The sequence below is a fragment of the Xiphophorus couchianus genome, chromosome 1 (genome assembly GCF_001444195.1).
Source record: "Xiphophorus couchianus chromosome 1, X_couchianus-1.0, whole genome shotgun sequence".
NCBI lineage: Eukaryota > Metazoa > Chordata > Actinopteri > Cyprinodontiformes > Poeciliidae > Xiphophorus > Xiphophorus couchianus.
The window spans coordinates 8,363,205-8,380,259 of NC_040228.1; the positions used below are offsets into that span (position 1 = coordinate 8,363,205).

At 39.3% G+C, this 17,055-nt stretch overlaps 1 protein-coding gene across 1 annotated transcript; it reads right to left on the bottom strand.

Annotated features, from left to right (window-relative positions):
• Nucleotides 1-1,073: 1,073 nt before the first annotated feature.
• LOC114143409 (excitatory amino acid transporter 3-like) lies at nt 1,074-12,657 on the bottom strand. The gene is made up of 13 exons (XM_028015464.1): nt 12,469-12,657; nt 9,504-9,644; nt 9,197-9,289; nt 8,993-9,101; nt 8,654-8,696; nt 8,510-8,566; nt 4,408-4,595; nt 4,075-4,182; nt 3,356-3,478; nt 3,068-3,262; nt 2,801-2,935; nt 2,341-2,445; nt 1,074-1,537 (listed from the first exon to the last, which is right to left on the bottom strand). Exons 1-13 carry the CDS (start codon nt 12,521-12,523, stop codon nt 1,429-1,431), a joined length of 1,461 nt encoding a protein of 486 aa, XP_027871265.1. The 5' UTR covers nt 12,524-12,657; the 3' UTR covers nt 1,074-1,428.
• Between the last annotated feature and the right edge of the window lie 4,398 nt (nt 12,658-17,055).

Genomic DNA, 17,055 nt, shown 5'->3' on the forward strand with positions numbered 1-17,055 from the left:
GGTAGCAAAATAAGTCGACACTAAACTCCATGCTGAGTTGCACAGCAGAGATGCCACCAGTGTCACCTGGTTGTGTGCGCGCGTAACTGAATTGAGTTTACAAAGACTCATCACTGTCTCGGTCCCGTGCTAACATGTTTGAAAAATGGCTCCATTGGATTCCTTGATCCAAAGAGGACTTATGCACACCAAAAAATATTTTTACATCTGTTCAGTAGTTGCTTGGAAAACGGAAACCCTCTTAAAATTCCGATTCTAGAAATCTGACAGGATTTAATTAGAAGAATTAGCTTCTCATTAATCTCGTTAGCAAGAAGCAATTTTTGTTTAAAACATGTTCAACAGACAAAAAGAACAAGAAAAAAAAAACTTAAGCAATAAGTAGTTAGGCGTGGCATTTATCTTGAAAAGTTAACACCGTGTAGGATTTTTGTGGCCGGTGGTATTTCTGAAAAGAGGGGATTTTGAAAGATACATATGGCAAACATCATGTTTACATTAACATTTGAACAATTCTTATGAAATAATATGATAGTTGCAATAGAGGAGATTCTGTAGCGATTTAGTTAGAGTCATCCTGTAAGCTTCTGCCTTTTTATAAGAGGTACTTTATTGCAAACAGCGCCCTCTGCTGGTCAAAGACTGTTTTTACCAATGTGAATGCTCTCATAAATTACTTATACTATAAAAATTATTCTAGAACAGCAGCAGATTGACTGACAATTTATTAAGATAAGTTCATCTCAAGAAATGATTTCATGCAATGTTCATACGTTCATTCATAAAAATGAAAATTATATTCAATTAAATTATTTTCAAAATGAAAGCAGTAAATTTGTTCCTAAAACACAAAGGGCTTTATTTACAAAGTATTATTGTATCAACTTTGTATGTAGAGCAGTTGTCTTACACTGAAGTTTAGCTCAAAATTACAGAGGTTACAACAGAAAGACAGGCATTTAACCACTAGACACACAATGAAATGATCTATATAATCAAATCAAGAAAACAAATAAAACAAGTAATTATTTATGTATGAGGATTAAGAAAATGAGTTTTAGAAGATGAGGAAATGTGGCAGTAGGTGTTGTTTATTGAGGAAACACTGGAGAAGTATTTCAGTAAGGACAAAACATAGTAAATACTCTACAGGAAAAATAACAACAATAACATCTAGCAAAGATGAATTATCTTCAAAAACATAACAATAACAATAACTTAAAGATGAATACATTAAGGAGGTAGACCCTTTAAAAGTTATGAAAAATGGAAAACCTAGAGAAGTTAAATACAAATGAATAAACTGGCACCATCCTACTGGAAACGTATGCAAATGAGGAAATGATCAGCTCAGACAACACAGGATGTTGACGTCCCAATCCTGAGGTTTCAGCTTGTTGGTGTTAATATGGTGCTGAGATGATCCCCTCACTTAGGTGAAATGGATCTTGAAGGGGTGGAGGAGGGGGAGGGGTTGGCCTTGTCTTTAGGCTCCAAACATAACAAGTCCAACTCAAGCTGACTGATGGAACGAATGCTAACAGGCAAAATGGAAAAAAACATGGTCAATATCGATCTGGACAAACTGTGGCTAAAGTACCTCATATCTTACCACTTGGTGGAAATGACTTATAACAATCTACTTTCCAGATTTATTTTCACCAGAATTTGTCGCAATATTTGATTAAATATTTCAAAGGATAGCACTACAAACTGGAGATATCCTGAGCGCTTTTCAGATCATTGTTATGCGGGTCAAGAGAGTGAATAATGCACAGAGCATTAACATACTCAGAAAGAGATGTACACAATGTTGACAAAGTATTCACTTGTCTACCTTCACACACACACATATCTGAGCAGCATCCTAATCTCAATCCATGCGGTTTCATATGGTTTGAGCAAACCCGTAAAGGTCTTCTACCCCAAACTTCCTCATCTATGTTATGGAACCTGCTTTGTGCACAGTCTTGTGAGAACAGACAGAAGCCAATTTCAAGTGTTCCCACAGTGTTGGGAGTTTGAAATACGCAAAAATGCCTTGGTGTGATGAAGCATTAGGAGTTTCTTTTACTAAAGCAAATGGGCTGAGTCTGGCTTCTGGTGAACGGTACCAAATAATGAATCAGGTGGTATCCTATCATGGTACCATGCTCAAATTCACAGTTTCTTCTGAGAGTGACCTATTTGTTCAGCCCCAGTGCTGGATTTCATACACCTGTAGCCATGTATGAAGGCCACTGTAACCCCTGAATTCAATGATTTGGATTGGGAAGCTAATACTTTTGCCAACGTTGTGTGTCTTTTGAAATGAAAAGATAATTTTATAATTTAATGTACCCTTTGTCATTGTCCATGTCTTTCAGCTCCTCCTGGCACAGATGATTGATGAGACCTACACCAAAGCAGTCACCCAGTACATTCACCATGGTGGCGAAATGGTCTCTGAAGAGTACAGAAGAAGATAAGAAACCTGCTGTCAGATTCAACTATGTTTTTCTTGAAAGTTTTCTCTTCCTCACTCTCCAACAGACAGCTGTACCGGCTCTTCTCCAGCTCATGCCATTCCTGTTAACCACACCCATCTCACAGGGTAATTTAATCAATCATTGCTATACATGCTCTCTACACAAGTAAGGGATCCTAAAACCCTTGTTTTGCAAGTTAAACATCAAGTCTTTGTCAAAGATAAGCTTTCTCATAGCAAACCAGCATAACCCCATCAAGAATGACTGGACAGTTTAATTAAAGTACTGTTTTGAACAAGAGTAATGATCTGTGAACATCAGGTTGAACTTACACAAACCACTCAAAGACCATCAGAATGGAGACATGCTTCGCTGGCAGTCCCACAGCTGTCAGAACCATGACGGTGCTCGCAGGTCCCATCATTGGGACACCTGCAGCTCCAAAGCTGGCAACAGCACTAGTCAAACTGCAAACCAAGGACAGCTTTCATGAAGATTTCTATCTCAACTACAACACACAGCTGTATCGAAGCCTTTCCTTTTAGCAATCCCAGGATTCACATTTTCTCAATTCCAGCCACATGTAGGAAGCAGCTTACCCAATGGAGATTATATAGCCGGCATCCAGGTTCATGTGAGATAGCTCGGCAACAAAGATGGCAGCGATCACTTCGTAGATCGCCATCCCATTCATGTTGATGGTGGAGACGATGGGCAACATGAGACGGCAGAATCTCACATCGACCTTCATGTTCTCTTCACAGCATTGAAGGGTGATAGGCAGAGTGGCAGAGCTTTGGCAAAAAGCACATCCTTTATTGGTGCACCATTTATATGTACACAAGAAAAGTGTCAATCTTTGACAACAAACAAACTAAACATCTCACCTGGATGCCATGGTAACTGCATTTAGCAAAGCCTTGTTGACATGCCGGAAGACCAGAAAAGGGTTCTTTCTGGTGAAAGCAAAGTAAATCAAGGGAAGAGTGACGAAGGAGTGAATTGCAAACCTGAAAGAGACAACAAAGTCATGCTCAGTGTTAAAGCCATCCAAAGCAAAACTATTCACTGACCTTCAACTTTGACACTTTTATATATTTTGTCATGGTAAAACCACAGTTCATTGTGTTTGGGGGATTGTTTCCACTAGCTTTGCTCGTTCACAGAGCCAATATTTGTCACATTCTTCTTTGCAAAATAGCATAAGCTTCACAAATTGCCACGGATTATCTAATGAATATACTGTAAGTCTGTACTTTGACTAGGCAATTCTAGCACATGAATAAGCTGTAATGTAAAGCTTTCAATCCTCTCTAGCTGCAGGTTTAGCGACGTTGTGTTGGTTCTTGACACAGTCTAAAGGCTTTGCTGCCTCTAACGTATTTTCTTTCAGGATTGAGCTGTATGAAGGTCAAACCTTAGCCTGCTTTCCATGAACTCTGGCTAGCGTTCCTGTCTCTGATGAAAAGAAACATTCCATAACATGATGTACATGATGCTTTGTAAATACATTCAACGCAATGTCTTTCCTTCTTAGTTAGAGTTCAGTATCTCAGGAGCAATGGTTAATTTGGCACCAAAGCTGAAACAGACACAGTGGACATACCCTAGAAATAGCACCACTATAAGCTTTCCAACTTTAATGACAGATTTCCAGTCTTCAGTCTCCAACACGTGGCCTATCATCAAGAAATAAATTCCAATGGGCATGTACCTGAAACAAAAAGTAGTAAAAATAAACAAGATTAAATAAAACCAACTGTTTGTTAAGAAAGGAAACTGCTGTCCTATGTACATACAAAAACTGAAACCACATTTCAATCATGCAGTACTGATGATTTACTCTTGTGCTTGACCTGAACTAATTAACGGAATGTCTTTACATTGAAAAAGAATCAAATTTTATGAAAGAGTGAAATTATGTACTGTTTGATCTTACCACAGGATATACTTGAATATGATTTTTATTACATCGTTCATTTCTCTAGCGGCCTTCACAGTGGCTTTTGCCCGGGGTCCCACCTTGTTTAACAAAATGCCAATGGTGAAAGACCAGATGATCAGTCCTAGCATGTTGGCTCCATCAACATAACCGCCCTTCATTTGCATCTCTGTGTCATTTTGCCCCTAGAAACACAAATATGCTGGCTGTAACTCTGTAGGAGCAGTTTTGTAGCAGTACAGCACCTTGTTGGACAATGCATATCACTTTTCTGCAATAAGTCGCACTAAAGGCTTAAACTTTGATGTATTTTATTTGGATTTATTTTGTGAATGACCAATCCAAAATATTGCATAGTTGTGAAGTGAAAAGAAGGAAATTCAAGGGTTAAAAAAACTTTACATATAAAAAGGATAATAAAAAATTAAAGCTGCAAGCAGCCTCGGGCGGCCCTCGCAGCAAGCGCCGCTCCGGCCTATTGGCCACCTCGGGGGTTCCAGCCACCGCAGAAGCTCTCGCACGTTTTCCAGAGCCGCAGCCCGCTCGCCACCGCAGAAGCTCTGCTGCAGTTTCCAGCACCGCCGCCCGCCAGCCACCGCAGAAGCTGTCGCCCATTTTCCCCGCCCGTCCACCGGGCGACACGCGTGAATGAGTTCGGCAGCGCTCCCAGACGACTGTCAAAAAATCTGGTGCAGATCGGTCGATGCATCGAGGAGATATAGCCGATGTATCAACTTAGGGGGCGCAGTGGATTCAAATTACATCTCAAACCCGTTGGGCTCTTTAGAGGTCAACAAAGGTCATACATATCCAGTTTGGCGCTAATCGGATGATCCATGTGTGAATTAGAGCCAAATGTATGAATATGGCGAGGGACTGATATTCGCCATTTGGCCACGCCCACACGGTTCAGCCAGCAGCAAGCATTGACAGAGTTTATCATCCGAATCATCTTGATTAGGTCAAAAGAGCCATAAACAGAGCTTTCCAAGGAAAAAAACGGCACTTCCTGTTCTGAGGGGGCGGGGCTTAGATGACGTCATAATATAATGACGTAGGTCCGACGGGCATCCCACCAGTATCAATCAGGCCAAGTTTGGTGCAGAAGCTATCGACCGTACACAGTAAAATATGAGACTTCCTGTTGTCAGGGGGCGTGGCCTAAGTGATGTCATCATTTGACCATTGGATATTATTGGACACCCGATGATGATCAATAACTGAAAGTTTGGTGTCTCTGTGAGTTTTTGTGTTTGAAATACAAATTTTTAATTTTTTCCTCTTCATTACAACATTGAACTGTCATTCCGTAGGGCAATGCTGCCCTCTTGTGTCGAATTACTGAAATAGTTTCATTATTTAAGTAATTCGACACCAGAGGGCAGCATTGCCCTACACATGACAAGGATCCCCTTTGTAATTACATATTACACAGTCGATCACAGGGGAACTTTGAGCCTTGCTAACCCCCCTTCCACCTGTTCAAATCTCACCATATTGATAACTTTGAATCGGACATGCCTTATGATCAGAATGACCGAGTTTGAAGCCGATCAATCGAAATCCCTAGGAGGAGTTCGATCAAATGCAAAGGCTGTAAACATCAAAATCAGGGTCAAAATTCGAACTTCAATCCAAAATGGCCGACCTCCTGTTGGGTTTAGAGCATGGCTCCAAGAGACTTTTTTGTACGTCCTGACAAGATACACATGTGAACCAAGTTTCGTAATTCTAAGTTAAAGCATGTCTTGGGGCTGATTTTTTAAAATATTCTACGGGGCCATGTAGAGAAATTAGGCCACGCCCTCGAAATTTCGCTGTGGATTCCTGTTCGGGGATGGATAAGGATGCATTCTAGTGAGTTTGGAGCAGCTCAGCCCGAAACTGTGGAATTCAGAGCCAAACGAAATTCAACGGCGTTCGCAACGCCGCCATGCCCACCTGCTTTATCGCAGCCAGTCGGGGCTTCAATCCACAACACACCAACATGTCTTCTGTCTCTGGACACAGTTTCATGTTGATTAGGTCAAAGGGCTAAGATAGCGACCGTTCACAGTAAAACATGACACTTCCTGTTCTCAGGGGGCGTGGCCTAAGCGATGTCATAATTTCACCACAGGGACTTTTAAGACACCTAATGATGATCAATAACTCAAAGTTTGGTGTCTCTGTGAGTTTCTGTGCAGGATATATAAGAGTTTCGTGTTTCATGGCGAGTAGGTGAACTTTGACCCCTGGTAACCCCCCTTCAGCAAGCTCTTACAGCCACCGTTTTGATAACTTTAAATCAAACATGCCTTATGATCAGACTGACCGAGTTTGAAGCCGATCAATCAAAATCCCTAGGAGGAGTTCGATCAAATACGAAGGCTGTAAACGTCAAAATCGCGGTCCAAATCTGAAATTCAATCTAAAATGGCCGACTTCCTGTTGGGTTTAGAGCATGGCTCTAAGAGACTTTTTTGTACGTCCTGACAAGATATACATGTGTACCAAGTTTCGTAATTCTAGGTTAAAGCATGGCTTGGGGCTGTTCATTTAAAATACTCTAGGGGTCGCTATAGAGAAATTAGGCCACGCCCACCAAATTTTGTTATGAATTCCTGTTGGTGGGTGGATAAGGATCCATCCTAGTGAGTTTGGTGCAGCTGGGCCCGAAATTGTGGAATTCAGAGCCAAACGTATGGCAACGGCGTTACAGGTCACTTCGCCACGCCGCCACGCCCACCTGCTATGTCAAAGCCGGTCAGGGTTGGAATCCTCAACACACCAACATGTCTTCTGTCTCTGGACACAGTTTCATGTTGATTAGGTCAAAGGGCTAAGATAGCGACCGTTCACAGTAAAACATGACACTTCCTGTTCTGAGGGGGCGTGGCCTAAGTGATGTCATCATTTGACCATAAGGTATTGTAGGGCACCCGATGACGATCAATCACTGAAAGTTTGGTCCCTCTATGTGTTTTTGTATAGGAAATATAAGAGTTTCGTGTTTCATGGCGAGTAGGTGAACTTTGATCCCTGCTAACCCCCCTTCAACATGCTCCAAAACTCACCAATTTGATAACTTTAAATCAGACATGCCTTATGATCAGACTGACCAAGTTTGAAGCCGATCAGTCGAAATCCCTAGGAGGAGTTCGATCAAATACGAAGGCTGTAAACGTCAAAATCGAGGTAAAAAATGGACCTTCAATACAAAATGGCCGACTTCCTGTGATAGTTGGCTTATAACATTAAATGTAAGTTCTGAGTCTTTTGGTGAGCTCTACAAGTCTACCAAATTTCATGTCTCTACGATGAAATACGTTCATACCATTGTGTCAACAGAAAATTGCTAGTTGGCGCCGTTGAGCAATTTTTTTTGCGATTTTTGCGACAACCTTAAAAGTTGTGTATTTAGTAAACTTTCTGTAACCTCTTCAGTAGCCCTGTACACTACCGTGTGCTAATTTGCTTTCCTTCTGCAGAGGCAGGAAAGCCGCTCAGACGTTTTATGGGAAGATGGATGGAGCTAAATCTAAAACAATCGAAGATGAAAATTGGAACAGATCTTCCACTTGCAGTAGAACAGACACTCTAAACATACAACCTAATCTACAATGGAATGGTTTAGGTGAAAGCATAACCATCTATTGGATCCATGTAGTCAAACCCAGCCCTAAATAGATCAGAAAATTTTTGGCAAGATGTGAAAGTTGGTTTCCTTCTATTTCCCAAAAACCATTACTGTTGGGTTAACTGGTCTTGTCTTAACCAGTGGGTATGAGTGTTAGCCTGGTTGTTTGTCTCAGTGCTCTGTGATGTGCCCCTCCTCCTGTCCAATGATTGCAGCAGAATGGCACAACTGCCCTCATGTGTGTTGAAAATAAACACTACTTCTCCTTTCAGGTCTTAATTTAGAAGAAATTTAATGCAACCCATCCTTTATCTTCCTCCTCACTATCAAGTACTCCTTTGTGTTCGTTGACGACTTTAAACTGAAACAAAATATATTGGAGTTTGTGGTTGTGATGTGACGTGTGAAAAATCTCAAGGGTTATAAAGACCTTTGGAAAGTGCTCCAGAATAAAAACAAATATCAGAAGAAAATACTCACTGATCCAGAGACGATGGTATTGTCTATTAGACTGACCTTAACAACCTTTGTCTGGTACTGGGGAAAAATAGAAACTGTTTGGAAACTTTCCAAACCCAACATGGAAAGCTACACACCGAGTTGTGGAGCTGGATAAAAACATACATGCTCGAAGAAGGCCTGAACGAAGCTCTCTGGAACCATGTTCCTATGCGAGACAAAGGAGAGTCAGAAAAAAACTGACCTTGTAAACGTTAAGGACAAAAAAACATGAGAATATTATTTTCACCACTATGAGTTTCACCTAAGGAGTTTCAAATTATGAATTTCATATCATAATTTACATAAACCAAGCTAGTTTTGATAGTTATCAGACACAATAAAAATCTCTATTTTTACTTATCTAGAGTAAGTAAAAATAGCTTATAACTATGTAGTTTTCTACATAGCTATCTATGTAGAAAACTATAAGCAGGAATTTTTTCTAAACATTTATTCTCTCACCTAATAATATCCATGAAAACGAAATGCATAGCGTATTCTGGGACACGCAATTTGGACTCTTCTCCTTTCGTGTCCCCACCAGGCTCAAGCGTGAGCACTAGAATCATTCCTGCGACACAGGCCCAGGCAAGATGTTAAAAGCAATTACACAATACACACTGTGGCGGTCTTAATGTACCTATATTACAAACTGCTAAAAGTTACCGACAATTACAGCCAGAGTGGTAGTGCCACAAACGTAGATTATTATGTAGAAAGCTGTTTTCCCAGACAATTTGCTGTTTAATGCAGTTACGCCTGAGAAAAGAGATGAGAGCCACAAGTTCACCTGGTGCCAGAGCAAAGAGCAAGACAACACACCAGTTCATGACTGTCCAAGTGAAAGTCCAAATGTCCTAACTGATCTTCATCTTTGGACACGTTTTAGTCTCAAGAAATAAGTGGTGAGTTTGAGCAACATTTACACAGAGTATCCAGAAAAGGTGAGTATCTAGATTCATATTTAGCTTGCCTGAAATCACGCTGGTCACAATGAGGGGTACAGCGAACATCTGGAGCAGGTTTAGAAGCACATCTCCTACCATGTCAATCAACCTTTCTGTTGTTTTACTTATAGGAAAACGATACTTCAGCATAAACCCAGTGCCTAACCCTGTGGGGGGGAAAAAATGACAGAGATAATATGTATGTAAAAAAAAACATCAACCTTATCTATGGTATACTTTATAACAGCCATAAGACACAATTGGGAGTGTTTTAATGTAAATGATAAATTATATATTTCGTAGACATGCTTTTCAAAGTTTTTTTCAGTTTATTGTGTATAGTATTGTTGTGCTGATCAATATTAGACAAAACGTGTAAAAATGCCTTAATACAACAAACTAAATTATGACATTTAAAAAACAAACACTTGAGTTTTTGAGGCTCACTCCATATAAAGACATCTGATCCAACATCGTTATGTCTGGATGCTCTGGCTCTAAAGCCCAACAAGGTGCTACAGATTATTTCATCTGCAGCATGTCCCACAAATTGTGAGTGCAAAGGATGTCTGAGTGCTTAGCAGCTGGACTGCTGACAATTTTTATTTGATAAAAACAAAATGAAAATCATCACATTTAAACTTTTATATTGTACCATGACAATGAAGAAACAAAAATGACATTCAACATCCACCAGAGACCAAAAAAAAAACATCATATTGCCAAATATGTTGAATATTGATACTGAATATACAACAAATAAAGAAAATTCACCCCCCCCCCCTCCTCCTCATATTTCCTTTATGGGTTCATAAAGGTCACAGTTCACAGTTCATAAAGGCCTACAAATCCGGCCTTCGAAGGACGCGGCCCGTCAATTCGGACACACCAGATGCAGGCCTAGAAAGTTGCCCATGTCGCCCATATCAGAAACCTCCACTGCTTGGACTTTAACATAAATTTCTCTGTGGTTTCCCAAATTACTTAACAGACCTATCGCGTGACTTCTTTGAAATACTTTGCCTATCCTCTTTGCTGTAATGTTGGCTAATGAGTCAAAAAATGCCTCAGCAAATGTCACAGGTAACGCTGTGAGCTTCACAGCCTTCACCTTATGACCGTGTTTGTTTGTAGGAAGTATGCTCCATTTCTGCATGGGGCGAAGCGATCTCGCCTTGAAAGTCAATTGATAAGGCAGTCTGTCAGCAGCCCAGCAGAGTGGAGTAAATGAGCCACAGAACTTTCTCCAGGCGATGTTTAAGCACCCAAAGTTAAAGTTCAGTTAAGTTTACAATGAATTAAATGTCTGCTGAAGGGGAAGGACAGTCGCAGTTCAATAGGTCCAGTGGCTCATGTGTGAGTCAGTGGCAGATGTCGAAACTACACTGGGAGGCAGCGGCGTGGCAATGCTGGACCTCCTAGATGAACCCGCCCAGTAAGTAAATACAGCTTTAGAAGGGAGGCCCAGACTTCCCTCTCCCCAGCCACTTCTTCCAGCTCTTCCGGGGGAATCCCGAGGCGTTTCCAGGCCAGCCGAGAGACATAGTCCCTCCAGCGTGTCCTGGGTCTTCCCCGGGGCCTCCTGCCGGTGGGACGTGCCCGGAACACCTCACCAGGGAGGCGTCCAGGAGGCATCCTGACCAGATGCCCAAGCCACCTCAACTGGCTCCTCTCGATGTGAAGGAGCAGCGGCTCTACTCGGAGTCCCTCCGGGATGACTGAGCTTCTCACCCTATCTCTAAGGGAGAGCCCAGCCACCCTACGGAGAAAACCCATTTCGGCCGCTTGTATCCGCGATCTTGTTCTTTCGGTCATGACCCAAAACTTTTCAAACTTTAGTTTATGAAATACCAGAATTTTCATGACAGTCTGTTTTTAGTCTGATGACATAATTCCTGAATGATAAATCATACTAAAGCCGTCTCTTTCTACTGTTTACTTTTTAATCTTCAGTATCTTGGATGGATACTTTTTACTTTTACTTTAGTAAAAATATGTTGAGGTAGCGTTACTTTTACTAGAGTACATTTTTTGGGTACCCTATGTGTCCAACTGACTTGGCAGATGCATTGAAGTCTTTCCAATAGCTATTTCCACGTTTTAACATGAATAAACTAGTTTTGATTAAGCAAAACGTCTGCAGGCAAAGCAATACCCTGCATATCTAGGGACAGAGAAACTAACTAGAGGAACAATATTTACTGAGCATTGCCACACTGCCGTTCCCCCGTTCTCTCATGAAGAAGCAAATGTTGAGCTGTGACCGACAAATCAGTTCATATTCAAACTTCAGCTACACTTCAATAGTGTCAGAAGAAAATGCATTAAAAAGATATTGAGCATTTAAATAGCTATAAAGATGTCACATCTAAAATATGCTTTAACTAATCTGAGTTAAACACGCCATGGTAACCTGGCTTGTTTATATGCCAGTTTAACTACTAACCTCCAGCAGCAATTCTGCCCCAAATATACAACTGGCATAAAGGCAGACTCTCTCACCTGCTTTCTTCATGCCTGCACTTGGTCGCATTTCAGTAGGAAGGTCGCTTGGTTACCTTGCAGTGGTCAAAACTCTGAAATCAGTAAGTAATGTTTCTCCTTCTGTATAAGCAATTTTAGTTGGTTAATTCAAATTGCTTAAATTTAGAAGCTGCCTGAAATCTCCTGTTTGGTACTGAGGTGTGGTTGTAATATACCCTCCCCAGTTCATCTTGGCAACGTAAAACGGGTATGTATTTTTTTTTATTGAACTGCCTGATTTCAGAGTTTTGAGTTTTGACCACTGCAAGGTAACCAAGCGACCTTCCTACTGAAATGCGACCAAATGCAGGCATGAAGAAAGCAGCTGAGAGAGTCTGCCTTTATGCTCCACACCCACTGAGGTAATTAGGTGCCAGGTGTCCTCAATCTTGGGGCAGGCTTCATCCTGCTACACAACAATAAGAAATCACAGGATAATCAGCAGTAGAAAAGCATGTTAGTACTTACCCAAGAGAATCATCATCAGAGTAGACCCCTGAAATATGGTGGTTATATCTGTCATTGTTTCACGGTGGTCCAGTGAGCTCAGACAGATGAGCCAGTCTCTCACACCTGTTAAAGAAGATCAGTTGCTGTTTTGTGTCCAATGCTGACATTTGTCGCCCTTTATAAAAAATGCCCTGAAAAACATGTTTGGTCTCCATGGATACCTTGTTAAAATATATGACATAAGTTGAATACTTTAGAACTATTTTTAAAAAATATAATGGGTTTTCAGTTATTTGGTGTGCTTAAAAATCAAATCATGTTTCAATTGAGTCAATTTGGTTGGCTAATTTGTTAAATATTTAAGTGATTTAAGACGTTTCTGGTTTAAGATGATCTTATTGTTCATTTTGGCAGCGAGTCCTAAATTAAATTTCTTGGAAAATGCAAAGAAAAGCATGTCTGGTTTCCTTGGATACCTTGATTTTTGTTCAAAAACAATAAAAAAAATTAAGAATAATAATAAAAAGACGGTGTGTTTCTAATACATCTAAATTGTTTAGTTTATGGGGTGTTTTTCTTAAATTTGACCAGTCTGAACAGCATTGCTTACTATGCATTTAGGCTCTAACATAATTACAATTGGACTGAATTTTGCAGAAGTGTCATTAATGTCAATTGTAAAATGCAATCAGTTTTGTTTTGAAATGCTATGATCTTTTTGTTAGTCTATGGAAACACCTGGTGCGTGCGATTCAAGCAAACCAATCCTGAATGTCGACAAAACGAAAGAAATTGTTGCTGAGTTGAGGAAAAATCACACCCCTCCTCATCAATGGTGCCACAGTGGAGCAGGTCAGCAGCAATAAACTCCTGGAGATACAGATCACCGACAGTTTGACCTGGTCCGATTTACATCGGCTGAGAAGAGCAAACCTCCCCCCTCCCATCCTCACCACTTTCTATAGATAAAGAACCTGCTGATTAGCAGCATCCCGGTTTGGTTTGGAGTGTGTAACACCTCTGGCTGGCAACGTATAGAGAAACAGGTGTGGACAGCAGAGAGAATCATTGGGACTGAGCTTCCTTATATCCTCTACCCCAGGGGTCTCAAACACCAGTCCTCAAGAGCCGCTGTCCTGCAGTTTTTAGATGTGTCACAGGTACAAAACACTGGAATGAAATGGCTTAATTCTTCTTCTTCTTCTTCTTTTCCTTTTTTTATGGCGGTTGGCAAACAACTTTTAGATGTGCATTACCGCCATCTACTGGAATGGAGTGTGGATCGGGACGCTAACTATATACACCCCCCTCAAAACAAAACAAAACAATAAAATAAAAAAAATAAATAAAAATAATAATAATAATAAAATAACAACACTTAAATCTTTTCTATCAATTTTGTTTTCTTAAGATAATTAATTAAATAACTTATATCTTTAGAATTAGAAATTTTTCCCAAAATATCTTGTAAATTTAACTGTAATTTATTTTCTTGTAACCGGCTAACTAATTTCCTTCTCTCAACAGAATATTTGGTACAGAACAACAAAACATGTTTTACTGTCTCTTCTTGACCACAAAAATCACAACTTCCAGTTCGATGTTTTCCTATTTTAAATAAATTACTGTTTAACCTTGTATGTCCAAAACGCAACCTAGATATAACTGTTTCCTCTTTTCTATTTCGTCCCGTTCTCCTCATTGCACCAACTTTTCTTTGAATACTGTACATCCATCTACCAGTTCTATCTTCCTCCCACTGTCTCTGCCATCTTTCCTTAACCTTTTGTTTAATAATAGATTTGATTTCTTCTCTACTAAATGGAACTAATATATCAATATCACTATATTTTGAAGCTAGTTTCGCATATTTATCAGCCAACTCATTCCCTCTTATTCCTATATGTGATGGTATCCATGTAAATATAACTAATAACCCCATTGCTTGAATTCTATATGTTATTAACTGAATTTCTAATAAAAGATCCGGTCTACTATTAGCATGATTATTTTTTAATGAATATAAAGAAGAACTTGAATCAGAGCATACTATGCTTCTTAATGGACGGACTTCCTCAATCCATCCTAAAGCTAAAATAATTCCCATCATCTCTCCAGTATAAACTGATACTCCATCAGTAATTCTTTTACATTTTTTAACTTTGAATTCTGGAACAATGAAAGATACCCCATTACTGCTATTTGAGTTTTTAGACGCATCTGTAAAAACTTGGACATATCCATAGTACTTACTGTCTAAATATGATTGAACCAAATATGGATCTGAAATGTTTTCTCCTTTCCTTTTCTCCAACAAAGTTAAATCAACAACTTTATTATGAAATAGAGACGGATAAACTGGTGAAAGAGGAACTGTTTGACTAATGTTTATATCAGATAAACCAAAATCTTGTATAACATTTTCTATCTCCCATCCAAAAGAATTTAATTTCTTCTTTTCTTTTTCCCAACTAGATTTTAAAATGTCTTGACATGGATGATTTCCATCATGGCCCTTTAAATTACACCAATAATTGGACTTTAACTGTAATCTTCTGAGATTAAGTGGCATCTCTCCCATTTCTATTAGCAAAGCTGACGTTGGAGTTGTTCTAACTGCTCCTGTACACAACCTCAAGGCTTGATACTGAATACTATCTAATTTTTTTAATAGTGTTTCTGATGCTGACCCAAATACAATACTTCCATAATCAAATACAGACCTTATTAACCCAGTATATATTGATTTCAATGCCTTCCTCTCAGCACCCCATTCACTTCCCACCAAACACCTCATTACATTTAAAACTCTCTTACATTTATTCACTACTTTTTGAATATGATTTTTCCAAGTAAGTTTTTCATCCAACCATAAACCCAAAAACTTAAATTCCCTTACCCTTTCTAATTCACGATTATATAGTTGCAGTTTTAAATTTTCAGATGCTTTCTTCCTTGTAAAAAATAAAGTCTTTGTTTTGTCTATAGAAATTTTAAATCCCCATTTAAATGACCAGTCTTCTATAATACTAATTGCTTCTTGTATCTTTTTAACAATAAACTTTAAATTTTTCCCCCTCTTCCATATTGCTCCATCATCAGCAAATAAAGAAAACCCCATTCCACTTTCCAAATTGTCAAACATATCATTAATCATAATAGAAAAAAACAAGGGACTCACTATACTTCCCTGAGGTGTACCATTCTCAACAAAAACCTTTTCTGACAATTGTTGTCCTATTCTTACTTGTATTGATCTATCTTGTAAAAAATCTTTTATCCAATAAAACATTGATCCATTAATTCCCATTTTTTTCAATTTAATTAAAAATCCATCTTTCCACATCATATCATAAGCTTTCTCTATATCAAAGAAAACAGCCACTACACTCTCCTTGTTAACGTGCCCTTTTCTGATTTCATGTTCTAAACATAATAAAGGATCCATAGTGCTTCTCCCTTTTCTAAATCCACTTTGACATTTTGATAAATATCCCCTCTTTTCAACAAAATAGCTCAATCTTTCATTTACCATTCTCTCCATTATTTTACAAATATGAGAAGTTAAAGCAATGGGTCTGTAACTTGCTGGATTTGACTGATCTTTACCTGGTTTTAAGATTGGAACTATGATTGCTTCTTTCCATGCCAGAGGTAAAATACCCACTTCCCATATCTTATTATAGAATTCCAATAAAAGAAATGGCTTAATTCCCTCCTCCTTGTGTAGATCAGTTCTCCAGAGCCTTAATTACCTAATTATTCTATTCAGGTGTGGTGCAGCAGAGGCACATCTAAAAGTTGCAGGACTGCGGCCCTTGAGGACTGGAGTTTGAGACCCCTGCTCTACGCTGTTCCCAGTCGCTGCCTGACCGTGGCTCAGGAGAATTAAAAAACACTTCTCCATCCTCACCATGGTTTATTCTCCATGCTGCCCTCTGGCCAAAGGGTCAGCAGCTTCAAATGTAGAACAACCAGATTCCAGAACAGCTTCACCCCTTATGCTATAAGACTACTAAACTATTAATATTTTTATTATATATATTTATATTGATACTTTTCTATTACTTATTTATTTTATTATTATTATTGGAGCCTTGCAATGACATTTTGCCCAATATGTACATTTTAAATGTACCAATGAATGAAAATAAAGTCTGTCTAAATTCCTAGAAAAATGTCAGGATTTTTAACTGTGGTGGAGGGACCAGGGTAACATTTCTTTTGTTTGGAGAAAATCTGTTTCATTCAAATTCAGTTCAAAAACACTTTATTGATCCCAAAGGGAAATTAAATGTTGTAAGTCATTAATTCAACGTCTTCAAGAGTTATTGTAGATAGTGATGGCTGTTGGCAGGAAATCTCTCTTGTAGCAGTCTGTATTACAGCGAATCTGAAGAAACCTCTGACTGAAGACACTCTGCAGTTCCAAGACAGCCTGATGAAGAGGATGGTCAGGGTTGTCCACAATTTTCTTGATCCAATGAAGAGTCCTTCTTTCCACAGTCATCGTCAGAATAGAACCAGGACAGAACCTGCCTTTTTATCAGGCTGTTGAGCCTTTTTAGGTCCGTGGCTCTGATGCTGCTGCCCCATTAGCTAATG

Excerpts from the sequence above, each read along its gene's own strand:
- LOC114143409 (XM_028015464.1), bottom strand. The coding sequence starts at position 12,523 with ATGACAGATATAACCACCATATTTCAGGGGTCTACTCTGATGATGATT. Across the intron at positions 9,645-12,468 it reads TCTGATGATGATTCTCTTGG|GGTTAGGCACTGGGTTTATG; the intron begins GTAAGTACTAAC and ends TCCCCCCCACAG. Across the intron at positions 9,290-9,503 it reads TGTGACCAGCGTGATTTCAG|GCGTAACTGCATTAAACAGC; the intron begins GCAAGCTAAATA and ends CTCTTTTCTCAG.